Genomic DNA, 27013 nt, shown 5'->3' with positions numbered 1-27013 from the left:
AAGTGTCGGCGCGTGCGTCCAAGAAGAGGCCGTTAGTGACGCTGTTCCTGTCACAGTGCGCAAATGCGCATCCAGGAGTGCGGAGCTCTGGCTGAGAGCGAGCAGAGCCACACCGGCGGGCTGAGAAACGAAACCTTAGGAAGGAAGCGAAAACAGCGCTCCAGGGGGGGCACTCAGAGCTGGGGGAAGGCCTGTGACGCAGTAGGTAAGCCGGACTTACCTGACACTCGGCTGGTCCTACGGGCCGGGCCGTGGATGCCCGCGGAACCGCTTTCCTGCCGGAGGCCCTCCGTTCACATCCACATAGCCAACCCTGAGCCGCCCTGAGAGCGGCGCACCAAACTCCATTCAGAAAACTGCTAATTCAGAACAAACGCTCTTCGGAGAGCAGAAACACGCGCAGTCCCGTCCGTGTCTGAGACGTGTGGCGAGCTTGTCGGTGGCGAGCTTCGGTTCGGCACTCTGATACGGCACGCTATCGCCACCAGGGCTCAGTCGGGAACTGTTGGCTCGTCCTCTGAAGTATGTCTGAGGTGACGATGATGCAGAGCGGCAGACTGGATGTAGACTTCATTATAACTTGTGTTTAAAAACGGGAAGTTGGAGGCGCCGAATTTACTAGAATATTATATAGAGCAAAAGAGAGTGAGTGAGTTTGATCAGCGGGCGGTTTAAGGTTAAATTGAGCTTTTTTTTACACGGGCTTTGGTGTGACATTTTGAGTGCTCCGTCCATATGGCTCACCATGAGTAAAAGTTGGCTGGTTAGGTGTGATGGGTAGTTAGCTGGCAGGTTAACCAACAAAGCGTACCGCAGCTTTGACAAAGTGCGCACAAAGCGCAGATTTTTGCGGTTAAAGGTGAAACTAACTGCGGCAGCAAACTAGCCTTAGCAGCCGTGTTAGCTTGTTGCGTTCAGATTTAAAAAAAAAAAATCAAGTGCCCGGTTAATTCCTGAATCTACAGGACTGTCAGTGAGCTAATGCAATGAAAAGTCACTTTGACTTCATTAATGACACTACGCTAAAGGCAGGGCAGCGGCGAGCACGGGTGACTCCAGAAATTAGTCTCCTTCTTACCCAAGTTTTAGACGTAGCCCGATGAAGCTAGCAGCCGTTGGAGCGCACGCTCAGCTGACAGCGGGGAGACGCACTGGGATCGTCCCAGGGCCGAAACGAAGCTGGAAACCAGCCGACTTTGTGCTTCCACCGAACTCCTGTCAGAAATCCACAAATTTTGCCCTGACATCAAACTAGCGTCACATCCGTTTTATTTCACACCAACATCCACTCGGAGTTGTGATCCTCTTAGAGTGATCTTCTCTATCCCAGCTCCAGTCACATCTGCAGAGTTCACCCCATCACCAAAGTCCAGTGAGTTTGATTTCTGCACATTCTTCAGAATCCAGTGAGAAATGTGCAGATGTGACCGCTGACATCACACTACAGTCACATGTATTACTTGTCGTTATGCCACAGCTCCATTCACTTTCTGGTCCTTTTAGTTATTTTCACGATTTTCTTTGGGTTGATCAACTTTTCCTTTTTTTCCTCTTTCTCCACAAAAACGGAGTTAGACTTCAGGTGATGTCATTTTCTTGTGGCCTCCTGATGAAACTTTAGTCGTATTCTGGTTAATTTTAGTTTCTTTATATGAGAAGTCATAGAAGACCTGCTAGTTGTACACCGTTTTAACTCTGACACCAAACTCCAGTTACATTTTTGATCATTTTAGAATACAATAAAACTCAGTGTGGTCTTGCATGACTTTATTCCCGCCACAAAAGTACAGTTAAAATTTGAGGCATTTCTCTTTGGGCCTGCATATTTTACTCTTTCACTTTCATTTCAGAAGTCCTCCTCCTTCACACACATGTTCAGTCAGAGTAATTGTTTTAAAGAGAGGAACTGGAAGAATAACAATTATAAAATCTGCAGATTTCTGACTGGAGTTTGGTTTGGAGATCATTGGTTGCCACTTTCCTCAAGCCAAAGTCCAGTCCCTTTTTTGGTCATTTTAGAACGTCTTGACATCAGAATGCAGTAAAGTAAGTTTACTGAAACATGAATAAGCGACCTTCTTTTCTTTGAATAACCACTTCTCCTTTTCTGGCTCCTCCCATCAGTGACCATGGTTGGCGAACGCCGCAATGGGAACCTGCTGGTCCAGCTCGGCCCGAAACTGCAGGCGTATCCCGAGGAGCTGATTCGCCAGCGACGCACCCACGACGGGCAGACGGAATACCTGATTCGCTGGTGCCTCGTCGCCATCGACGATGGCTCCACCTCTGGAAGCGGTGCCAGCGAAGCGGGCGGGACGGTCGGCGTCAGCTCCGGAGTGGGCGGGTCTGTGAGCGCCGTGTCTGGAGAAACCAAACCGGAAAACATCCTGATGTGGATGTCAACAGAGGACGTGTACGCCAACTGTCCCACACTGCTGGGCAAGAGGAAGATGGACTCCCAGCGCCCCCTGCAGCAGGAGAAGCAGCGTGGCGGCGAGGCTTCCGACTCGGGCATTTCAAGCGGCACAGAGTTCCCGTCCGACGTTACCTTTGACGAGGTGGAGCTGTCGGACATGAAGGAAGACGTGAAGAACCTGGTGTGCCGAGCCCGGAAGCAGATGGCCAAGAAGAGCGACTTCTCCATCAACATCATGCACACCATCCACGTGTTGAGCGCCTACGCCAGCATTGGCTCGCTCGTCGGCGTCTTTAAGGAGACGGGCGCGCTCAACCTGCTGATGGAGCTGCTGTGCAACAAGGAGACTCAGACGAGGCGAAGCGCCGGGAAGATGCTGCGCGCGCTTGCCTCGCATGACGCAGGTAAGCAGTCTTTAAACAGCGCTGTGATCGGACACAGGGTTTAGTCCCCCCCGGTGGGCTGTGAGGATACTGCAGACTCGTTTCAGAGTCCTCAGGTGGATTAGGCGCCGGTATTCTTTTACACTCTCAGCGGTAGTTGGACAGAATTAACAGCTGGAGCTGCTGTGGGAGATAAAATCATCAGAATATTAAAAAAGGACCGACTGCGTCTTCTGCCTGTGTGACGGTCAGTTGTGTTTTAAGGTTTGGGGCGGCGGCGGCGCTCTGGAGTTTAAGTGATGAATGAAATGGGAAGTGAAGCGTGAGGAGCGATCAGAGTAATGACGTCTGTGCTCTCTGCGTCACAGCTGTTTGTGCTGAGTACCATCAGCTGATAGGCCGAGGCTACGCCGCCTCCTCCTCCCAACTTGCTCTAAAATGTGGCGTAAAATGTAAAACTTTGACCAGCTGACCAATCGGAGCGGGGGGGTGTTTTTCAGTGGGTTTGGTTTCAGATACACGACAAGAGCTCGGCGAGGTCGGCGGCGTCTCCAGTGCTGCATCAGTGTTTAGGTGTTGCTGATTGGTCAGCGCGTGAGAACGTTCAGCGGGAAACCGCGACAAAGATCGAGCTGCCGAGATCATGAATCGGGAGAAGCGTTTTCCAGCGGGGAGAATGTCCAATCAGAGGCGGTCATGATGTTGGGACTAAAGTTTTTAGTTTGTGAACCCTCAGACAGCCTGACATCACGTCACCGTGGCAACAGAAATGTTCAGCTGACTCGAGAAAAAACTGGGTAGGAAGTTCAGAGTACTGTGTCACCGCGGCCGGCCGTTTGAGGCGTGCAGGCCGAGGTTAGCAGAATGATCAAAGACAGAAGCGTGAAACTGACGTTAAGACGCTGAGATTGTGGTCGCCTTAAGATTTAGATCTGGACTTTGGAGAAGCCACCTGAGCGTCGAGGGGTGATGACTCAAACCTTTAAACAGGCCTCAGGCAGGGACAGCAGCCATGTTTACACGCCACAAAGGCGTGGAGCAGTTTGATTCCTGCTTGGAGAAGCAACACTGCTCCTCACGTCTCTCCACGTCAGAGCTGGAGTCGGAGCAGAAGAAGAAAGTTTTCATGTTCTGAGAATCTCTGAACTCCCGTACTGATGGAGGAGGGAGTCCTGGCGTAGACTGCTCCCTCTGAAACAGTCGATGACATCAACGCCTGTCACATGATCAGTACTCTGATAGTACTCTGATCTTTATGTTGCCTGTGTGGCCCCGCCCAGCAGGGGGCGCCGCTGCAGTAAACCTGTTTGACTGTGTGTGTTCAGATTCCTGGGAAGCTGCTCTTCTCCCTGGTGTCACATGATCAGTACTCTGATAGAACGGTGCTGATGATTAATAATCAATAAGCTGTGATCATGCTCTCTCAGTAATGTTCTAATCACTGATGGTAATCGCAGCAGCGTGAAGCCGAGCAGTCACTGGAGCTTTTGACAAACTATTTTATCTCTGTCTACTCCCGCCACGTTGAAGTGTGCGTCCTGTCACTTGTTACGGTCAGGGTCCAGAAGCACACTCGTCGGTGCAGGCAGCCAATCAGCAGCAGCTCCACACTCGGGCTAAAATGAGCGTTTTTGTGAATGGACTCTGGTCCACATCTGTCTAAAGCTTTGATTCTTTCAGGTTTATTCTGTGTTCAGCTGCTCGACGTCTCTTAAAGCTCCGCCTCATTCGTCCGTCTTCACCTCAGAGCTGAGAGCTTTGAGCGCTAACGCGGTCGAGCCTGATGCCGCGTTTACTCTGACACGGTCTGAAAAAATCAGTTAATAAGTTGATCAGATGTTTTAAGCCCCTGTTAAACACTGCCTCCACCCTCCTGGCTCCTCCCCCTGCTGACAGTGTAAATGGTTTAAAGTATAAATGTGTGCGTATGGGCCAGTGCCTCCTGGAACGACTATTGATCTGTTATTGAGTAGTGTCAGGCGCTGAGGGCGTGTCCCGCCGTGTCGCCCGCAGGCAGCCGGGCGTACGTGCTGCTGTCTCTGAGCCAGCAGGACGGCATCGAGCAACACATGGACTTCGATAACCGCTACACGCTACTGGAGCTGTTCGCCGAGACCACGTCGTCCGAGGAGCACGGCATCTCCTTCGAGGGCATTCACCTGCCGCAGGTAAGACTCATTTCTTTATGTTGTCAGAGGTGCGCCTCTGTGGCTCCGCCCAGCAGGGGGCACCGCTGCAGTAAACCTGCTTGACTGTGTGTTCAGATTCCCGGGAAGCTGCTCTTCTCCCTGGTGAAGCGTTACCTGTGCGTCACATCTCTGATGGACAAGCTCAACACGGCGGGGGCGGAGTCAGGCTCTGAAAAGCTGGACACTTGCCCTTCTCCTGCCTCTTCCTCCAGCAGCTCCGCCCACCAGACGGAGCAGCTCCGTGTCCAGCGGGAGTTTGACTTCACCATGGCCATGGCCAACCTGATCTCGGAGCTGGTCCGAGTGATGGGCTGGGACCGTAACCGCCAACCGCTTGATGGCTCTGCCCACCTCACAGGAGTTGTGGTTAGCGGGGAGGATCAAGGGGAGGAGGCTTCCCGCCCTGTCCTCAGGTCCATTTTTCAGCCTCGATTCTGCGCCTCCCCTGTCACTCTAACCACCAGCTCCGGTGGCGCGGCCCCCGCCGCCACACCACCAAAGAAGAAAGCAAATGGTTTCAAAACGCGCTCAGACTTCACCTGCCGCTCCGCCTACGTGGAGTACGTGCAGGACAACCTGAAGAGCGGCATGATGGTCCGCATGCTGGAGGACTACGAGGAGGTGAGCGCCGGCGACGAAGGAGAGTTTCGCTACAGCAACGACGGCTCGCCACCTGTACAGGTGAGGAAACCCGTATAGGTCGGCTGAAGTAGGGGGTGGGGCTTCATCCAGGCTGTCAGTGTACAGGGTGGGCCATTTATATGGATACACCGTAATAAGATGGGAATGGTTGGTGATATCAAAGTCCCGTTTGTGGCACATTAGTATATGTGACTGGGCAGAGTCGGCCATCTTGGATACAACTTTTGTTTTTTCAATAGGAAGAGGGTCATGTGACACATCAAGCTTATTGGTAATGTCACAAGAAAAACAATGGTGTGCTCGGTTTGAGTCCGACCCCTCTGTCTCGATCCCTTGCTCTGCTCTTTTTAACCAGTTTGAGCCTGTGACTCTTTCTTATTTAGAGGATGTGGTCGGCCACTTGAGGCCCACTGGTTCCCCAAATGATCCTGTCCCACCACAATATTTTGGTGGGACAGGCCAGGCTGTTCTTACTGTTATAAACAGCAGTTTAATATCTGGTGTAGTCCCTGCTAATTTAAAGCATGCAGCAGTAGACGTAGAGATTTTTATTGTCATTGTGCAGTTTCTTGCACAGCGAAATTGGGTAGCTGAACCACAAAGGTGCTAAAGTAAGAAGAAGAGAAACCAATATACAACGAAGGCGGAAAATAAATAAATAAATAAATAAATAGTACAACCCTTGCTTAAGAAACCTGCCCTGGACCACACTGTGTTGGCTAACTACAGGCCTCTCTCTAAGTTGTCCTTTATGTCTAAAAATTGTACACTGCCAATTGATGGATTTTTTAAAGGAGAATGGTATCCTAGAGGTCTTCCAATCAGGTTTTAAAAACCCTCATAGCACAGAGTCAGCACTCTTAAAGGATTTTAATGATATCCTCCTTTCCTGTGACTCTGGTAATCATGTTGTTCTTGTCCTCCTTGACCTAACAGCTGCCTTTGACACTGTAGACCACAACATTTTACTGTCTCGCTTGCACCATCTTGCAGGCATTCGTGGTACTGCTTTGAAATGGTTTAGGTCTTATCTTTCTGACAGAACTTTTAGTGTTAACCTTTCAGGGTATGAGTCCTCCTCTGCCGCCTTTCAGTCTGGGGTCCCGCAGGGCTCAATTTTAGGACCTCTGCTTTTTTCATTATATTTACAGCCCCTGGGAACCATCCTCAGAAGGCATGGAATATCCTTCCACTGCTATGCTGACGACTGTCAGATTGATCTGCCTCTGAAGCAGAACGATGCCTTCTCTATTAAGCCACTTCTAGCATCTCTAGAAGACATTAAATCTTGGATGTCCCTAAACTTTCTAAGATGCAATTCAAGCAAAACTGAGGTCATTCTGTTTGGTCCTAGCGGACCTTGTGAACCCTCGTCTATTGATTTGAGACCCCTGGCAGAGCATTTTTAAACCTGTTGTTACTAACCTGGGTTTTAAGATGGACAGTGATTTTAAATTAGACAGTCAAATTAGGGCTACTGTCAAGTCCAGTTTTTATCATTTAAGGCGTTTGGCAAAGATAAGACCTATTTATCTCAGCCGTATTTTGAAACAGTAATCCATGCTTTTATTTCATCTCGTTTAGATTACTGTAATGTGCTGTATTGTGGAGTTAGTCAGCGTCTTCTCTCTCGTCTGCAGCTGGTCCAAAATGCTGCTGCACGACTTCTAGCCAGAACTCTTAAAAGAGAGCACATAACTCCCATCCTGGCTTCACTCCATTGGCTGCCTGTATATCTTAGAGTTCATTTTAAAATTCTCATGTTTGTTTTTAGATGCTTAAACGGTCTTGCCCCAACTTACCTCTCTGAGCTTCTTCGTCCTTACCCACCCCCAGGTCTCTCAGGTCAGCTGACAAGCTGCTCCTGGAGGAACCCAGGTCCAAGAGGAAGCTCAGAGGGGGCGGGGCCTTCTCTGCCCCAGCACATTAGAGAGGCCCCCTCACTGTCCACTTTTAAAACACGTCTTAAAACCCATTTTTACTCCTTGGCTTATGACACAGTCTGACCCTGATTTTATTGTTTGAATCTAATGTGCTGATTTTATTGTTTTAAATGTCATTTTAATTTTTTTAATTTTTATTATTTTTCTTATTCTTTAACATGTTCAATGTATCATGTTTGGCATGTCAAGTGTTCAGCACTTTGTGTTCAGCTGATCTGAAAGTGCTATATAAATAAATTGCTTGCTTGCTTAATGCTGTGAATACTTTCAGAATAAAAGCACTCGGAGTACACGGAGCTGCATCCACATTTCGTGCTCTTATTTTTGAGTTAGAAACTGCACTCGGGTCAGCGTGAACCTGAGCCTGCTTCTGACCCGCTCTCTGCTGTGTTCAGGTGTACTGGAACTCCCTGTCCAGGACTTACTGGGTCCACTGGCACATGGTGGAGATCCTGGGCAGCGGCAGCAGCAGTCAGGCTGAGAAGGAGACACAGGAGAAGGCCTCGTCGCTGACAGAGACGCTCAAACTCTCAGCAGGTAAGAGCCGAGCACCGTCCGCTGCTCCTTTGCGTTCCTCCGCAGTCTGAGCACGTCTCTTCTTCTCTCAGTGAGCCAGACCTTCTTCTCGAAGCCTCCCGGCGGTCTCTACTCTCTACCCTACCTGTCCGAGGGTCTGAACACGGAGCCGGTCACTCTGAGCAGAGCCGAGTGGTGGGAGATCCTCTTCTTCATCAAGAAACTGGAGCCGAAGCAGCAGCAGGAGGTCAACGGCGTCCTGCTGCAGAGCCTCGACGACCAGGTAGGAGACCCCTTCGTCTTTGAGGTTTAAAGTCAGAGCGCGGGGAGGCGGATCATTGCGGTGAGAGGATCTGACCGTCAGCTGCCTGTGACGTAAGAGTGCCGCTAAATCACCTGATGTCCTTTGATAAGCGTCGCTGCGCGAGAAGCTGAAACATTCTCTGAAAATAAAAATCAGTCTGCAGAGTTTATCGCAGCGATGGTGAGCGAGGGCGCCTCCCAGTCACATGGTACAACCTGAGTCTGAGGGCGGGACAGCGGGCGCCTGGCTTGTCTACGGTGAAATGTGATCCGGGTTTGTGGTTTGAAAAGCCTGATTGTCACCACGTCTGTCCTCAGGAGGCGGAGCTGGACGACTCGTCTCTCATCGGCCTGTCGGTGCCCGGAGACGTGGCCAAGAAGCTGCTGCACTACCTGAAGCAGAAGCTGCCGTCGTCGTGCCTCGGTGACCTGCTGTGCTCCCACGCCTTCACCAAACATTACCTGAAGAGAGGCGGAGCCAGCCTAGAGGATGAAGAGCTGCTGGGTAAGAAAACAAACAACACGCCTCTCGTAAGGCGCGTCCTCGACACACCCTTGTCTCACTGTGCTCGTTTGTGCGTCTCTGCAGCTGAAAGCTCGTCAGGGCTGGGTGGAGGTGGCGGAGGAGGGCAGGGCTTCTCGTCTGCCTCGACCTCCTCGTCCTCAGCGATGGGCTCCGTCTCCAAAAAGGCCAAGAAAGAGCTTCCTGTGGATTCAGGCTGCTGCAACTCGGAGACGGAGAGTGACCTACCCACAGAGGACGTCAGCAAATACCCCGACGACCTGGAGGACAAGATGAAAGGTGGGGGCGGGGCCTGTTCCAGATTTGGTTCAGGTATCGGAGCGAGCTGTTACTCACCTGTGTTCTCTTCCTGCAGTGTTTAACAACCCACGGGTGCAAGGCAAGAAGACTGTGCTGGAGAAGCTGGGGGAGGTGGTGGACGTCCTGAAGAAGGGCGGGTCGGGCTCAGACCACGCCCAGCAGCTCGCCGCCGTCCTCTTCCTCACCCGGCTGGTGGAGGGGGCGCAGGAGAAGAACGCCACGAGGAGCGACTCGGCCCAGACTGTACGGTGAGACACCGCCAAGCGGTTTCCTGTGTCGTCCCGATGTTAACCTTCACTCTCGGTATGTGGGCGGAGTCTCGTCACAAACGCGGTCAGATTGCCTTATTTCTTTGTGGCGTTACTTTAAAAACTTGACCTGCTGCGCTGGCGGGCGCCGGTTGTGATAGTGTTTGGCAGGAAGTAGAAGGTGACGGCGTGTTACTCTCATAGGGACAAAGTGCTGAAGCTGCTGGTGGAGCTGCTCGGCTCCGCCTCCAAAGACGTGGTTGTCAGCACGCTCCGATTGACCCACCTCCTCATGCTCAAGTACGAGTGGAGGGTCTCCTTCGCCACCGAGGGTGGGGTCAAAGCCATCCTGTCCTGCATGCAGGAGTTCTCGGGCGTGGTGCATGTGCAGCAGCTGGCGCTGGCGGTGAGAAAACTTCTGGTCATTGCTCATCTGCCGCTTTGCTGTGGAATGATTCCTGACTGGCTCCTCCCCCTCTCAGACTCTGAAGGTCATCACGGGCGCCAGCAAACACGACCTGCGCAGCGTAGGCAGCAGCCCGCCGCTCTCCGAGTCAGGCACCCAGATGATGCTGGAGATCTTTGCCAGCATCGGCTCGGCCACGCCCGAGGGATCCAGAGGCCTGCTGGACGCCATTCCGGCCGCCATCGACCTCATGCTGACCACAAAAGGGTGAGTGACTTTTGGCTCGGCGAGTACAGTTAACGCCATGTGCTTGCCGCTCTGACACTGCCTTCTCTGTGCAGCTGCGTGCCGTCGGTGAGGAACGGGCTACTTGTCATCATCATGCTCATCTCCAACCACAAGAGCCTCGCGGAGCAGCTGGTCGCCTGCGACGTCACCAGCGTCCTGAAGAAGTGTCTGAGTCTGTCCCGCGCCGAGACCATGCTCGCCATCATTGCGCTCAACCACATCTCCATGGTGCACAAGCTGGAGAGCAAAGGTACGTGCGCTTTGATCACTCTCGCCAAAGTCCATTCAGATTTGTGCTAATTTTAACTCGTGCTCGTTAACCTGCGCGCTCAGAGAGCCGCGAGCAGCTCGACTTCAAGGACACGGAGCTGCAGATGCTGGTCGTCAGTCTGAAGGAGATGACGGCCACCAAGGAGGTGATCCAGACGCTGGAGCAGCTGCTGTGTGACGACGCCTCACAGCTGGAGGAGGAGCGCAGCCAGGTGATGTGACGCACGCATGAGTGCACGCGCCGCAGGTGTGTTTTCTAACCCCGGGTCTTGTCTCCGTGCAGGTGACTCACAGTCGGGACACCTACCAGGACCTGGTCCGTCTGATTGAGCAGCACCGAGGCGATCGGGCCGTCCAGCTGTCCATCCTCAGGTATGCTGACCTCTGACCCTGCTCACCTTGATGATGATTGATCAAAATGCTGCGTTCAGGTACAACAGGTGCTGGTAAAGGGGTGTGCACTCCCATCGCCGCCACACGTTTATAGCTCAGTCACGTTGTGCAGCTTCTTCCTGAGTGGATGTAATATGTTTAATATTGATGAGGATGCTCTTGTCTGATTGGCTCTTTACGCTCCCGCAGGATCCTGAACAAGTTCCTGGACAACTACCAGGAGGACGTGCTGCCGTGGCACGAGAGCATCGAGCCCTGCCTGTCCTCCATGACGGCCTTCATCAATGACAGAGAGGTCAGCTAGCTCCGAGCGCGCTCACAGGTAAAGCTGCCAACATACGCTAACCTCCCGCTTCCTCCCGCAGGTGGTGCAGCTCTTCATCCGCTTCCTGTACCGGCTGGCGTCTCTGAACAAAGACTACGCCGTGGTCATGTGCCGCCTGGGAACCAAGGAGGCGCTGGTGAAGGCGCTGGACAAGCACAGCACCAACCTGCTGCTGGTCACCGAGCTCCGAGACCTCATCACCGACTGCGAGAAGTACGCCAGCCTCTACAAGAAGATGACCACCAGCGTCCTCGCAGGATGCATCCAGGTACACGGGGGTGGGGCTTCTGTCACCTGGAGACGACCCTCGCTTGGTTGAAAGCAAACGTAAAAATTCAAACGCAAACATTCGTCTTTGGCTCTCAGCGAAGGCGGTCGCACTTTTCTCCTCCTCCTCTCCCTTAGCTTCCCTGCTTAGCCTCTTGTGTCCTTGTCTAGTCTCGTGTTTTTTGTATTACTTTTCCCTGGAACACTCTCACAGTCTGTTCTCTAAAACCTAAAAGAGGAATTATGGGTTGGATCAACTGGTCTCTGAATGCAATCAACACCCCTTTCTCAACGAGAAGTTTGGGCTCGGGTGAGCCTGAGTGCTGAAGATATCTACCTGTTTGGAACCATGGTAACAGGGTTCTGGCTGATTGGACCTGGCTTATCGAAGAATTAAGAAAGTGGAACCGGCTGTTCAAACCCCCACAAGGCTGCGTGAGTTTCTCAAAATGGGCTCATTGAGTGCAGCACGGAGAAGATCTTGGAGCTTACGGCTGCTGTGAACACTCAGAACAAGACCTCTGACTGCAGACTGGATTACATCTGGAGGGGCTCGCTCGAACAACAGCTTTGAGCGATCGATCACATCTTGGGGAAGTGCACTGCGGTCGTGAGTTCTCAGAACCTGCTCTTTGAGCAAAAACAACGACAACATCACAGAACGTAAGTTTGGATACCATCATAGAAAGCTCACAGCTCTCCAACAGGAGATTGAGAGACCAGTGTTGGACTGTAGAACTGCTTTGAAATTCATATGAGCTGTTCGCACTAAAGTAAAAACCACCATCACTTCATGCGGAGACCCTCTCGGCGCCAGCTGCGGCCTCAAGGCTGGAGCTGAACAACAACACCCTGATAACGACTGTGTTTAGACTGTTCCCCCATTCCATGCAAGGCCACCTGGGTTGGCTGGAAGACTGTTTACTTAGCCTGGCAGGGCGAAGGACACTGTCTCAGCTGAACTCTGGACACACACACACACACACACACACACAACACACACATCACACACACACTCATCCCCCCTCCCTTTCCAAACGCCTTCGATGCTTGTCTCCTCCCGGGGAAGATGGCGGTCGACTGGACCAGCGCAGACATGCTGCAGGACCGGATGCGCTGTCTACACCGGCTCTCTCTCACCCTTTACCCGCCCCTGTTGCTTGTCTTGTGTTTCTATGGTGTGTTGATAGTCATGTGCTTTTGTGCTGAGGTGTTTTTTCTGTTATCAAACTGTTCTCCCACTAGGAGCTCAGTCTGAGTGGAGTTTTTTTTCTCCTCCTCTCACCTCATGTAGTGTATTTTCGTTGTTTTTTTCCTATCAGCTGACCTCTCTGACATGTCTGCCCAATGTGATGTTTGTGTAAAGTTGGTCAGAAGGTTCCTTTGTAAGTGCGCATGCGCCATTAGCGTGCTGCCTGCTGTAACCCTGATTTCCTTCGGGATTAATAAAGTATTCTGATTCTAAAGTAACGTCTTCCCGTTTCCTGTCAGATGGTGCTGGGGCAGATCGAGGAGCACCGTCGCAGCCACCAGCCAATCAACATTCCCTTCTTCGACGTGTTTCTCAGGAATCTGTGCCAAGGTTGGTTAAATCCTGACGTTTCACCGCAAAACAAAAGAATAGTGAACGTCCAATCCTGGTCGAGTGTTAGGCGTGGCAGCCACCCGCCGCCGTGCGAAACGGGCGTAGCTCGCTCATGACTGACGTCTCAGTAACCAATGAGCATGCAGTGTGACAGTCAGAGCCGCCCCCTCAGTGTTCACCGTAGGTTGGAGAACAGGTGTCCATCTTTTATATACAGTGTGTGTTATTGTTGGTGCAGATTTAAATCCAGCCCTGAGTGTCACAGGTGGAGGTGGCATCAGGTGGTGTGTTTCCTCAGAGGCTGCTGATAATCTGCTTCGCTCTGGTTTCACAGCTCGCTGAGCTCCGTGAGCAGAGCCGCTTCACGCTGCCCTCCGGTGGTGCTTTTCTACCTTAGATCTGCAGTGGGAGGGGCTGTTGGCGCACTGGGGGAGGTGTGCTTCTAACTGTCTGTGCTGCGTCCAGGGTCCAGCGTGGAGCTGAAGGAGGACAAATGCTGGGAGAAGGTGGAGGTGTCGTCCAATCACCATCGAGCGAACAAGCTGACCGACAAGAACCCGAAAACCTACTGGGAGTCCAACGGCTGCACCGGCTCGCACTTCATCAACATCTTCATGCACAGAGGCGTCATCATCAGGTAGGCGGGGCCCCAGCTCCTCGCTGTCTCCTCCCGCCACTCGGGTAACGCTGACACCTGACAGTCTGTGTCTCCGCTCAGGCAACTCGCCATCCTGGTGGCCAGCGAGGACTCGAGCTACATGCCGGCCCGGATTCTGGTCCTGGGGGGAGACGAGCCCACCAACATCAACACGGAGCTCAACACGGTGAGTGCGAGTCTCCATACAATTCGTGCTGCGCTCGCTCAGAGCGTTCCCTCACCCGTCCCGTCTGCGTCTCCACAGGTGAACGTGCCGCCGTCGGCCAGCCGCGTGGTTCTGCTGGAGAACATGACCCGGTTTTGGCCCATCGTCCAGATCAGGGTCAAGCGGTGCCAGCAGGTCAGACAGAGTTCACGTCAGCTTCCTTCAGCTTCCCGTCCTCTCGCTGACCCCTCCCTCTCTGTCACAGGGCGGTATCGACACCCGCATCCACGGCTTCGAGGTTCTCGGTCCGAAGCCGACGTTCTGGCCCGTTTTCAAGGAGCAGCTGTGCTGCCGGACCTACCTGTTCTACAGCACCAAGGCCCACACCTGGTGTCAGGAGGTGATGGAGGACAAGACGCAGTTGTTGCAGCTCTTCAACAAGTATGAATACTGCATACATACTGCCGCTCTCTAGCACGTACAAGTACTGCAGGAAATACTGTTAAAATGACGTGACAGTACTGTAAAGTACGGCGTGTTAGAAAGCAAAGATGTTTTCTGTAATGGACGCAGAGCCTGCAGGAAACGTTAGAGCACAAAGTTTTACATTCAAACCGTTCACGTGTACTCAGACTGTGGGCGTGTCCAATGACAGTCCAGCTCGCTGTGAGCGTGTCTGCGCAACCACGAGAAACTCGCCAAGCCGCTCTAACGGCGTTTCAGTCGTGACGGTGAACGGCTGCAGTACAAATACTCACTGAAAATATTGTTAGAGTACTAGTAAATACTCTATTACTGCATCTAGTCAAGTACAAGTATCTGGATGTGTGTGTGTGTGTGTGTGTGTGTGTGTGTGTGTGTGTGTAGATCTGAACAGCGCTCTAAGACATGAGCAGATGTTAGCCGATCGTTTCCTGCCGGACGCCGAGGCGCCGAAGCCCTGGGTCGAACCTGCTGGGAGGCTCTGATCACCCCCATCGTTCACAGCATCACAGACTACACACACACACACACACACACACACACACACACACACCACACACACAACACACACACACACACACACACACACACATGAATATATCTGTTGTGGTTTTTGTGTGTAGTTGTTCACGTTGTCTTGCTGTATTATGTATTTTGAGGTTCGTTTTCTGTGTTTGTTGATTTGATCGTGTCTGTAGAAACATGGTTTCCTGTCTCGTTACAGCCGCAGGTCGTCCTCGTTGATGAGATTATTAATTATTGAATTCTAATGTTTTATTTCATGACCTCGTTAAAGCGGCCCGATGTCTGTGTGTTCCCAGAATCCTCTGCGTGCAGCCCTCTGTCCTGGTTGCTCAGTGAATATCTGGATAACTCGGAGGCGCCTCGCCGCTGTAAGAGTCGGGCCACCATCTTTAACTCCCGAGTGAGGCGGCTCACGCACCTGCTGGTCCACGTGGACACGAGCCGAGTGGACGGCGAGGAGCTCAAACCGCCCGTCAAATCCAGTGAGTCGGAGCATGTTCGTGGCTTTTATTGTGATAGCTTCCTCGTGTTTTTCCTGTTGGGTTTGTCTGATCCTGGGATTAAAGGGCATTAGTTTGTCTTTAGGTGTCAGTGGTGGTCGGGGTCAGAGGATCTTTGATGATACAAACAGGAAGTTCTGTTTTAGGAGCAATGTGTGTTTAAAAGCTGACCTTTGACCCTTTGTGGATGTTAATAACTTAAAGGAGTTTATTTTGTCTCCAGAAGGTCTCAACAGAAGCAAAGAGCTGAAGAGTAAGTAAGAGCAAAGTTCAGAGGCCACGTCTGTTCCAGGGTCCAGCTGCGCTCCTCCTCCCTCCTCCTCTCTGAGCCAATCAGGTCGAGCGTTCTTATCTGACCTCGGCCGCAGTCTCAGATCTGCCATCCTGAGTGTGGCGTCGTCACGGTGACTGTGTGGACAGTTTAAGTGACCTCACAGTGAGGGCGATGATGGCTGCTTGATGTCAGCCGTGCTTCACACTCACCTGTGACTCCAAAAAAACAGCTGGGCTTGAAGGTCCAAGGGGTCAAAGTGCACGTCAGGGTCGGCACGAGTCGGACCGATCTCACTTTTCTTCCTGCCGTTGAAACAAAAGCAAAACACAAGCTCGTCCGCCATCTCCGGGTTGGACCGTTACGCCGTCGTATTTCATCCCGAACAAAAGAAAACGCAGACTCAACCTGACGCCTTCTGAGGGTGACCGCCCGCCATTCAGGCCACAGGGACGCCGTCGCAGGTCGTTCATGGGGAGAGTTTAAAAAGATTTCAGTCTCCATAAAAACGGTGATCTCGTGTCGTCCTTTTAGTTATCATCGTCGGCATTCAAACATCCCACAGAGCTGATGATTGGGCGGAGCTTAAACCTCTGGGGTCGACGGACACCTCGGTGCATCAAAATCACATGACCAATTTAAGACGACACGGCTACAAGATGCAGCGACTCTGAGTCTCAATTTCAACTTGGGTTGAAACTAGAGCTGGGTGATTTTTTTTTTTTTTTTTTTTTTTTTTTTCATATCACGATATGTTTTTTTCATTTCAGGCGATAACGATATCTATCACGATATCAGCCAAATAACTATATTTGTAAGATTTAAATGTGCCGTTGCTCACAAGTAAAATGTGAAATAATCAGCAGCTTGTTTTTATTTAAATATTTATTTCCCATAATAAGTTCAACAGGGTAGATGTACTTAAGGAACATGAGACTTTTTCAGATAAATAAAGGCAAATATGGCAAACTACACAAAAGGCAGCCGCTAAAGCGTTTAAGTTTCAAAATAGAACAAACGAAACAGACTAAACTGTCAATTCCACTTAGAAACAAAATATTAATTCTAAAAATAAATCTTAGTTTGTTTTACAGAAGAACAGACAAAACTGACTAACTTTTGTCAATATCAAATAAACTGAGAACTAAAAGGAAATTCTCAATCTCTCCTTGTTGTATAGCTGAGCTTTTCAAACAGTTTTAACAGTTACTTTAGTCTGACAAAAGCCGAATGACGAATCAGCGCTTCCAGTCAGAGACTGAGCTGCACCAGTTTATTGTATTTCCAGACTTGCGTTCGGCACATTTACAGTGCAGCTGCTCTGTTTTTTGTCAGACTTGAAATAGCCGAAATACCTTCACACTACGGAGCTTCTGTGGCTCTTCCGTTCGACAATCTCTCCGGCGTTGGAACCATCATCTGTTTTCTCTTCGGTCACGCTTGGTTGATTTTTCTAGTCGGCACACTCATTTCCTCCGTTACCCGGCGGTACGGCGGCTGGCTGCTTCCCAAACAAATACACATGTGCGGCTTGGCACTTGTGCTGTACGTAACAAGTCACGTGACGTGACGCTGCGGCTGTGATTGGTTCGGCTCTGCGCTACTTAATTTGGATTGGCTGTTCTTTTTTTTTTTTTTTTTTTTTTTTCCTGGTTTGATCCCGCAGCTGAAGCTGATGGTTTCACACTGGTTTCTTAGTGTTTCAGGGTGTTCGTGATGGTTTTAAGACGTTCAGGATGTCAGCAGTTTGAGCTCCTATTGGCACCTGAGTGACTCTGAGCAGGTGTAGGTGAGCGTCTGAGGTAAAACGGGTCGGTTTGTCTTCAGCACCGGCGTGCGTTTTGAGCAACAGCACCAATCCGATGTGTTTATACATCTGATGGGTCAGATGTGTTTATGCGTATCTGAAACATCAACCTTGATCTGAAAAATAAATGCCACGGATTCGTTGTGCACAGTGATGCGTTCGGTGTGAACAGCTGTGTTACGAATAGATAAAATATTTGCATTGAATTTACACGTCTGCTGTTTAAAACCTCACAAAGGAAACATCAAAGACTCGCAGCATTGAACAATCGCCTGTTCCTGTTTGTCCGTCAGATCAGAACATACTGAGAGGAGGTGAAGCTTGTTGTTTGTGAGTCGGATTTAAAGTGAACCCTTCTGTTTTTAAACGGTGGCGTGGCGCTCTGTTTTGGTGCAGTACCCCCTCCTCACCAGCAGAGGCAACTAAAATGTGCCTGAGAGGGCGGAGGCGCTGCAGTCGGACCCTGTTAGTTTGGTTTTTACGCTTTGACATTTCATGCGTCCACATGAGGGCAGGAAGCTGGTGTCGCCCCCTGCTGGCTGCTGAAACATGTTTGTAGCTGCTGATGCTGGGGGAGGAGTCTGACAGGCAGCCCAAAAGCACCCGTTTTTGTTAGAAATGCCTCCAGCAGGCGGCGCCCGGCGACCTTCCTCGTCCTCATCTGAACCGACTGAAACATTCGGCTTCCTTCAGACGCGCCCGTCCTCCATCTCGTTTTCCTTCAGTTGGGCCGCTCTTTGTTTACTTCCTGTTCCCATCGCAGTCCCTGACGCGGTTTCTTTTCAGTGGGAAAAGAAGGACCGGCGCTCGGCTTCACTTTTCGTTTGTGGCTGTCGCGCTCTCATCTCACCTCCCCGTCACTCATCGCCGGCGAGCGTGCGCTCCCCAAATCCGACGTCTGAAATGTCGTCTTCTTGCAGATGGTAAAGAAGGGAAGAACAAAGAGGCCTCGGCAGCCGCCTCCACCTCCTCCTCCTCATCGTCCTCAGCCAAACCCAAAGTGAAGAGCAGCAGCAGCATCGCGGGCATCGCCCTCTGTTGGCAGGGAGTGGTACAACGCCAGGTGAGTCAGCTGTTCAGTGTTGTTTTCTGTTTGATGCTAATGAGCTAAACGTGACCCCTTCCCCTCAGGTGAAGAAGTTCCTGGAGGCGAGCTGCACTCTGCCGGACTTTGTGGAGCGATATCGGCGGCTCTACCTTCGGCTGAAGAACGCCATGGAGGAGCTGTTTGGCCAGCAGACCGCCTTCGTCCTTGCCCTGCGGCACGGTTTCTCCGCCGCCCTGTTGCAGCTCTCCATCCTCAGAGCTATGCACGTGAGTGCCTGCGCCGCTGCGCGTCCGTCCAAGCTCTCGTGTTCTCGGTGCACGGTGTGACGTTGTTGTGTTTGCTGCACGCAGGTGAGCGAGCGCTTCGCTCAGTACATCGATCAGATGATCCAGGCGAGCGGCATGGCATCCGGCTGTGTGGAGACTCTGGAGCGGCTGCAGCAGTTTCTAGAGCCGATGCTCTTCCTGTCAGGCCTGGAGCTCGCCAGCACCTTCGAACACTTCTACAGGTGCGATCACATGAGCGCCGTGCTGCGCCGAGCGTCCCGCGTCTCTAACGCTCACAGTCTCTCCCTCTGTGCAGGTACTACCTGGGCGACCGGCTGCTGGCTCAGGGGAACGTGTGGCTGGAGCACGCCGTGGCGGAGCAGATCGGCAGTTGCTTCCCGAGCCGCTTCCCGCAGCAGATGCTGAAGAACCTGAGCGAGTCGTCCGAGCTGCAGCAGGAGTTCCACCTGTACCGGCTGCAGCAGCTGGACCGCAGCCTGCAGGAGCACGACCAGGTTGCATGTCTGCTCCGCCCCCAGGTACCCATCGCCGCCTGCAGGGTCTCATTGTGTGTCCTTGTTTCTGCAGGTGATGGAGGAGGAGTGGGCGGAGTTGGAGGAGGAGGCGGAGGTCCAGGTCCTGGTTCTGTCGCCGCGCTGCTGGGCCGTCTCTTCACTCTGCTACCTGGACGAGCCGGCGAAGCACCTCCCCCCGGAGCTCTGCTCCTACCTGAACCAGTTCACCCAGTTCTACACCCACAGTGAGCACCTCCACCCACATCAGCACCCCTATTTCCAACAGCAACCAGTATTACCTCACGCTAACTGACGGATATTACTTCCTGTCTGCAGGTCAGTCCATATACGGTCTGAGCCACTCCAAGCCTCGGCGGCTGCAGTGGACGTGGCTCGGGCACGCCGAGCTGCAGTTCGGCGGCTGGACGCTGCACGTCTCTACGCTGCAGATGTTCGTGCTGCTGCAGTTCAACAGCCAGCAGGTAGGTCCTCGTGGTCTCGCTGCCCGCCGCGTTTGTGGCATTGGAGGAGTGAGTGCGTAGGTTGATGTGCGTGTGATGTTTGTGTTTCTGTGCGTCTGCAGGAGGTTCGAGTTGACGCTCTGCTGCAGGCAAGCGGCCTCTCCGCCACCGTGCTGCTGCACGCTCTGCTGCCTCTCATTGGCGAGGGCGGGCCGCTGACCTGCAGCCACCCGGACGACCCCGCCCGAGGTCAGACCCGCCTCACAAATGCACACGGCGTGTGTCAGCACCGCTGTCCGTGTTTTCTGACTTTGCATCTCTTTGCATCAGGTGTGCTGCAGCTGAACGAGCAGGTGGCGTCTCGCAGCCAGGAGGGCGCGCCGGCGTCCGTGTGGCTGCTGCCCAAACAGACGTATCTGAACGTGGACGAGGACGCGGCGGGCACACTGGAGAGGAAGAGGAACTACATCTACTGCCTGATCGTCCACATCATGAAGCAGGAGAAGGAGATGCATATCGACAACCTCGTCTTTAAGGTCAGAGGTTGCCTGCCTCCTTCAAAATAAAAGCCCGTGGTGGCATGTCAAGGCTCTGACCTGCGCTGCTGTCTTTCAGGTGCTGGACTCGTGTCAGAAGCAGGAGGCGTCGCGCTCGCCGGGCTCGGGCCGTTTCAGCTGCAGCACCAGCGATGTCCTGTCCTGCATCATGCACGTCATCAGCAAGGGCTGCATCCGCCGCAACGACGAGAACCCGCACATTGTGGAGTTCGTCCCCGAGGACCCGTCCACGCCGCAGAAGGGCCAGGCCCAGTTCTCCTTCAGCCGGGCCGACATCGGGAAGGACGCCACCTCCGACAGCCGGGCCGACATCAGGTGTGACCACGACCTCTGACTTCACACGTGGGTTCAGTCTGTCAGTCTCAGCTAAGCCACGCCCTGCTTAGCCAGGAGAGCGCTTTGTTTTACAGACGGCGTTTCTGAACCAGAAGAATTCTCCTTTCTTCTTCTTTGACTTTATTTTATTCACTCACGTCAGCTTTTTTTAATTTTTTTTTTTTTTATAGCACTTTGTCTTTATTATCATCCAATAGGAATGCAGTTGTAGAAAAGGGCGGTGCTGGGGCCTGCGGCGGTCTGCCAGCCTCAAACGAGGCCACAGACTCGAATGGGCTGTAAATTTCGATTGATTTTGATCGGCTCGACGTTTATCTGATCGGCCGATCGATCAGAAATCGGACGTCTGTGAAACGAAGCTGCTGAAACGGATCAGACACGATGTTGTAAATATTGTTTGACCTTTGACATCTGTCCACATCACACCGAAGCCGAACTCGACTTTAAGGAGAAGAAGAAAATGAAGTTTAAACGCTGATTTTGTTTGTTCTGATTTAAAATGCTGATTGACGAGCAAACCTTTGACAAATAAACTGATGAGGATCAAACTGAGCTGCAGTGATTCTTCAGAGCTCGTCTCTGTGCGTACAAGTCATCGTTGGATTAAAGAGGACGTGAAACGCTACACGCAGGCCCACGGAGCCCTCAGGCTCTCACAGCTGTAAGGCTGGCTGTGAACCTGGGTTTAAAAACAGGCGTAGCGCCATCTTCTGTCAGGTTGGCGCATGACGTTGTGTGGTTGGCACATTATGATGTCAAACCTTTTAAGCTTTGTCTTGAAGCTGTTCTTTCTTCAACCCAGGTTCACAGACAGAGTTGCACCTGCGTCAGTGTCTGAGGGCGGGGCTCCGTGGGGTAAATGAGGCTTTGCGTGTAGCGCTTCACGTCCACGTTAAACTGTGAGGGTATCGGGACCTGAGCTGCTCTCCTGCAGCGGCTGGTTTCAGCTGTTTATCAGCTGCACGTGTTCCGGTCCGGCCCTCACGGTTGACAGCGCCGCGAATGAGAGAGGCGGCAGAATGAAACGATGGACAGACGCTGCTGCTGTCAGACCGTGGGTCATTTCCACGTTCCTCTGACTATGAGAGTCGGTGAGGGCGATAACAATGAGACAAAACATGTCAGGACCAGAAACTGAATAATGAGCGTGAGGAGCGCACATGCTGAATACAGGTATTACACTCACTGCCATGCAGTCGGTGGAGGCGCACACTCCTGTCCCAGCACAGGTTACACAAACAGTCGTACTCTTTACAAGGGAGCCATCAGAGACGGAGACTTTCAAAAGAACGTAAGCCTTCACAAACGCCTTTACTTTTTTAAACAGTGTAAATTTGACTGGTCTGCAGGGGGCGCTGTCTCGGTGTCACCTGTTAAATGGTCTGGAGCTGGAGGCGTTTTGGTTCTTACGTTTGTTACTCATTCAACGAAATGACTCCCAGTTTTCTTCACTGTGAAATAAAAACTGAACTAAGATTGAATGTTAAACACCGATGTGAGCGAGGTGCAATACAACTGTGTGCCACAGGAGGGGGCAGTGAGTCAGTGTTACCTGTATTAAACCAGGTGAGTTTTCAAAGTAAAAGCACCAGTTTGGAGAGTCTGAAACTGATACATTAACTAAAAAATAATCGTATTCATTGATTATCAAAGAGTCCTCCTGCAGTGTGTGAGTGTTTCAGGTGTGTGTGTGTTGCAGTCTGGTGCCTGTGCCGCGGCGGTTCGAGGATGGCGTTCTTGATACCGTTCTTTTCTCGATGGGTCGCACGATGACGCAGGATGAAGTTCGTCAGCTGATGCAGAGGACGGTTCAACAGGTGAGATGCTGCATAGGCGCATGTGAGGTCAGGGGTTCATGGGGCGTAGTCTCCACCCCCTCAGGTGCGTTAGATGACCTCTCTGTCCTCTCAGGTTGCGGGGACGCTGAGTCTGGACCTGGACCGGGCCGAGCACCTCCTCATTCACTGTAAGTGGAACGTGGACTTGCTGGTGCAGCGGTACACCGACGACCCTGACGCCATCATCGTGGCCGCCGGACTCAAGTTCCTGAACCCTCAGACGCCGCCGAGCCCCGCCTCCACCTGCCCAGTGTGCCTGAGCCCGTGGAGCTGCGGCATGGAGCTGGTGCCTTCGCTGAGCTGCATGCACTACTGCTGCAGGGTCAGCGCCGCTCTCAGTTCTTGATGTTTGCCGTGGGCGTGGCGTGAGTCTGACTGTGTGTGTGTGTGTGTGTCGTGCAGTCGTGCTGGCAGGAGTACCTGACGGCGAGGATCGAGCAGAACCTGATTATGAACTGCAACTGTCCAATCACAGACTGCCAGGCTCAGCCCACCTCCCAGTTCTTCCTCAGCGTCCTCACTGACAAGGACACCATCGCCAAGGTAACACACCACCTGACCACCCTCAGGTTTGCCTGTCCCGTCTATGGGTGTTAAGCTCCTCCTCCTCCGCAGTATGAGAATGCCCTGCTGAGAGGCTACGTGGAGTGCTGCTCCAACCTGACGTGGTGCACCAACCCTCAGGGCTGCGATCAGATCCTCTGCAAGGAGAACACGGGCAGCATGGCGACCTGCTCAAAGTGCTGCTGGTCCTCCTGCTTCAGCTGCAACTTCCCTGAGGTCAGAGGTCACCTTACATGCTTTCAGTTTATAGGTGAAGCCGTAGTTCCCACGGGAACCTTGTTTTACCACAGACTGTATAAAAAGATGACCTAAACCTGCATTCTGCCTAGTGTCAAGCAGGGGGCAACTCCCCTGACGTCTGATTGGCTAAAGTCTCCTGGTCACCTGATCTGGTCCTTCCAGGTCTAACTGAATAAAACATGAAGATTATGCAGAGCATCCTTGTTGGCGGATGCTTTGTCAGTCAAATCCCGTTAGCCAATGAGTGAGCGGCTCCATAGTCAGGTGACCTTCTTGCTCATCGCACCAAACGAAGCACAGAAACCAGTGGGTGCATGTCCATCTTCTCTATACAGTCTGTGCGTTGTAGTCGCAGCACCTGGGTTTCGGGTGACCGCTGCTGCGTTAAACCGTTTAAAGGCCAGGTATGTAAACATGCGACCGCTCCCCCCACCCCTCCTGCAGGCACACTACCCAGCGAGCTGCAGTCACATGTCCCAGTGGATGGACGACGGCGGTTACTACGAAGGGATGAGCATGGAGGCTCAGAGCAAACACCTCGCCAAGCTCATCTCCAAACGCTGCCCGAGCTGCCAGGCTCAGATCGAGAAGAACGAAGGCTGCCTGCAGTACGAACGCACACAGACACACACACACACAGACACGCACGCGCACAGACGTGCTGGTAACGGTGATGTCGATGACCTCTCTCCTCAGTATGACCTGTGCCAAATGTAACCATGGCTTCTGCTGGCGCTGCCTGAAACCATGGAAACCAACACACAAAGATTACTACAACTGCTCTGCCATGGTTGGTCCACATGCTGTCATGTGACTACACAAGTCAGCCAATCAGAGCAGCAAACAGTGTGTTAAAGGTGTTATCTGTCTGCAGGTGAGTAAAGCGGCGCGGCAGGAGAAGAAGTTCCAGGATTACAACGAGAGATGCACCTTCCACCATCAGGCCAAGGTATGACTACAGACCATCAAAGAGCACCGCTGTGGCCTGCTACAGGCCGTGCAGTCAGTACGAAGAGCGCATAAGTATAAATTTGTCAATGCGATAACTCAAGGTGATGTAGGCACTTCAAATGAACCCCACACTTGCATCTGCTGAAACCCCGGCCCAGCTCAGGGGTCGGGGTTCTGAAAATACTGTGGATAGCTCCAGGCTAAGGCTGCCGCTGTATTTAATCACACAGTGACGTAGCTGACAGACCGGGTGGTGTCTGTGTGTGTGTCTGCAGGACTTTGCCATCAACCTGGAGAACAAAGTGTCGTCCATCAATGAGGCTCTGCAGATGAAGTCTCTGACCTTCGTCATCGACGCCTGTAAAGTCCTCGCTCAGGCTCGGAAGGTATCGTCCCCGTCGTCTTCCTCCTCCTCCTCCTCAGCCGCTCCCGCTGAGGTCGGAGCGTGTCCTTACCGTGCCCTCCGCTCTGTCTGCAGGTGCTGGCCTACTCCTGCGTGTACAGCTACTACAACCAGGAGACGGAGAAGATGGACGTGATGGAGCAGCAGACCGAGGCTCTGGACTTGCATACCAACGCTCTGCAGATCCTGCTGGGTGAGGCTGCGATCCTCTGATCCTCGCCAGGCCTGTGTGAACTGGTCTCACTGGTGTGTCTGCTGGTTTTCTCTCCTCAGAGGAGACTTTGCTGCAGTGCACCGACCTGGCTTCGTGCGTGCGGCTGCTGAAACCCGAACACCTGAACACTGGACTCGAGCTGATCCGCCGCATCCAGGAGCGCCTCCTCGCCATCCTCCAGCACTCCACCCAGGTACTCGCTCCAGAACCAGTTCGGTCTACGTGAGACCGAGCTGGTGAGCCGACGAGCGTTACGGCTCTGATGACAGAACTGGGAACGCGCCTCAGCCCGCATCATGGAGCCGATTCCTCTGACAGGCTTAGATGATCCTGCAGGGGGCGGAGTGAAAATCATGCACGCTGTAAAAAGTTAGCTCTGCACGTTTTCAGTCTTTGACATTAAATCCAACGCTTTAAAAAGATCTCGCCACGGCGGTGGCTCAGCGTGTTTGGTGCTGCAGATTTGTTGACACTTCCTGCGGTGGCGTTTACATGTGAAGAACGGCGCAGGCGAAAGTCGCTTCACTCTGAACTTTTTATTTCTGAGGCAGACGCGTTCACTACTCTCAGAAAATACACGGCCCGTAAACCATGGACAGCGTTTACTGTCAGAGCTGTGACGGCGAGCTCCGCCTCCACGCGCTGTCGTGTCATGACCACATTAGTCAGCAGCCTCAGTCAACGATAAAACCTATCAAAATAAAAGCTTCTTTAGCTGTTTCTTCAGAGGGCGCTGCTCTGACCTCCTGACAAAATGCGATGGGATGTTCTGTGATGTCATCGTTGCACTGCTTCCTGTTTCTGTCTCCAGGACTTCCGTGTTGGATACCAGTCCAAGGGCAGCCAGGAACCAGAGTCCACTCAGTCCTCCAACCTGTCCAACCACGCCGACGCCAACAAAGTGTGAGTAACGCCTCCTGCAACGTAAAGTGAGGTTGAAGGTGCGTACTGAGCACGTGCACACACTGACGCGCGCTCTCTCTCTCTCTCACGCAGGTCCAAGTCGGACCGGGCGTCCCACTCCGGAGACTCTGACAACAACAACTACACGGGCGAGGAGGGCGGCGACGAAGCAGAGGATGACGATGACGAGTACGATGAAGAGTACGTCCCAGAGTGGCACGAGGACTACGACGAGGACGACATCGACGAGGACGACTTCTTCTCCGACGACGACGAGTCCGAGAACCTGGAGAGGGACTTCAGCCCCTTCGACTGACTCAGGTTTAAGAGCCTGAGGGCGACCCAGGTGCTGCCGTGACCCCGCACCCTCTGCACCGCCATCCAACGCCACCTCAGGACGTCTGCGAGGGACAGACGTCCTCCTTCATCCCGAACACAGCTGCACCCGCTTTCTCACTTCTGTATCTCACTTCCTGTATTTGCATTCAGAGTACGGAAGCAGGCGAGGGTCAAAATCAGGAACGAGCTCAGAGTTTAAAAAAAAAAAAAAAAAGATTTCTACGTCCTGACGTGACCACTTCCTGTTTGTTCGCTCTTTAAAACTAGAACGAGCCCGTTTGGATTAGTTTAATTTGGTTAACCCCGGTTTAACTTGTGCTGACTTAAACCAGTTTAAACCAGTTCACGCTGGTTTTCCTTTTTCTCCTCCCTTCAGAAAAATAGTTCACGTGATATTTTTACGACTTCTGATTGGAGCTTCCGGCTCTGATTTTGGTTTGTTTTCCGGCCGGCCTCGGTCCTGCTTCCGCACCTGAATCATATGTTTGTTTTCCTGAAGAGTAAAGGTGAGAAACTGGACGGCGCCCCGGAGTCGGACTGCTAGTCCGGCTCTCGCTCGTCCTCCTCATCGAGTTCTGCCTTCGGTTCTGCGTTTAACGGACGTTGCCTTCGTTAGCGAGTGAAGAAACTCACTTCCTGTCTCCGTGTTTGGAGGTTTTTACGTGTTCTGAGAGTCTGCGGTTTCTATGCATCTGAAAAAAATCGATGCTGATGGTTCTGATGGGTCGAGCAGAACTGATCTCTAATGTATCACTGCAATAAACGAGCGATCGCTTCTCATTTGCTAAGCAAAGACTGTCCCCTGCTCCGTTTGACGCTGTTGGACGACTTCCTGCCCTGCGGGATTCTGGGATGTCGTCTGAGCTCCAGTTTTGCTGTAATTTTGAGAGATCTTATATTCATATTATTGATGTTCTGAGATGCTTTTCTGGTTTCTTTATTGGAGTCGAGCGACTTCAGCTAGCAAAACTAAATAAAAGCTTTTTCTGCTA

At 52.3% G+C, this 27013-nt stretch overlaps 1 protein-coding gene across 1 annotated transcript; it reads left to right on the top strand.

The window, feature by feature from the left end:
* LOC102312479 (cullin-9) lies at positions 1 to 27013 on the top strand. The gene is given in 46 exon segments (XM_042228850.1): positions 1 to 205; positions 2125 to 2820; positions 4813 to 4967; positions 5064 to 5669; positions 7969 to 8110; positions 8182 to 8372; positions 8711 to 8897; positions 8982 to 9194; positions 9271 to 9463; positions 9668 to 9869; positions 9946 to 10136; positions 10211 to 10407; positions 10491 to 10639; positions 10711 to 10799; positions 11010 to 11115; positions 11186 to 11413; positions 12904 to 12994; positions 13463 to 13634; positions 13716 to 13821; positions 13900 to 13995; positions 14066 to 14241; positions 14678 to 14727; positions 14730 to 14795; positions 15099 to 15290; positions 18343 to 18449; positions 18518 to 18700; positions 18785 to 18942; positions 19017 to 19215; positions 19289 to 19460; positions 19552 to 19697; positions 19799 to 19925; positions 20007 to 20212; positions 20292 to 20493; positions 20496 to 20548; positions 22297 to 22386; positions 22481 to 22729; positions 22810 to 22950; positions 23023 to 23187; positions 23656 to 23819; positions 23908 to 24001; positions 24086 to 24160; positions 24438 to 24548; positions 24641 to 24758; positions 24839 to 24972; positions 25591 to 25682; positions 25776 to 27013. Coding segments are annotated over 46 exon segments (7845 nt in total). The 5' UTR covers positions 1 to 63; the 3' UTR covers positions 25999 to 27013.

The sequence above is a fragment of the Haplochromis burtoni genome, unplaced genomic scaffold (genome assembly GCF_018398535.1).
Source record: "Haplochromis burtoni strain Fernald_Lab_line unplaced genomic scaffold, NCSU_Asbu1 Contig_359, whole genome shotgun sequence".
Classification (NCBI taxonomy): Eukaryota; Metazoa; Chordata; class Actinopteri; order Cichliformes; family Cichlidae; genus Haplochromis; species Haplochromis burtoni.
This window is presented reverse-complemented; position numbering and strand designations above follow the sequence as displayed.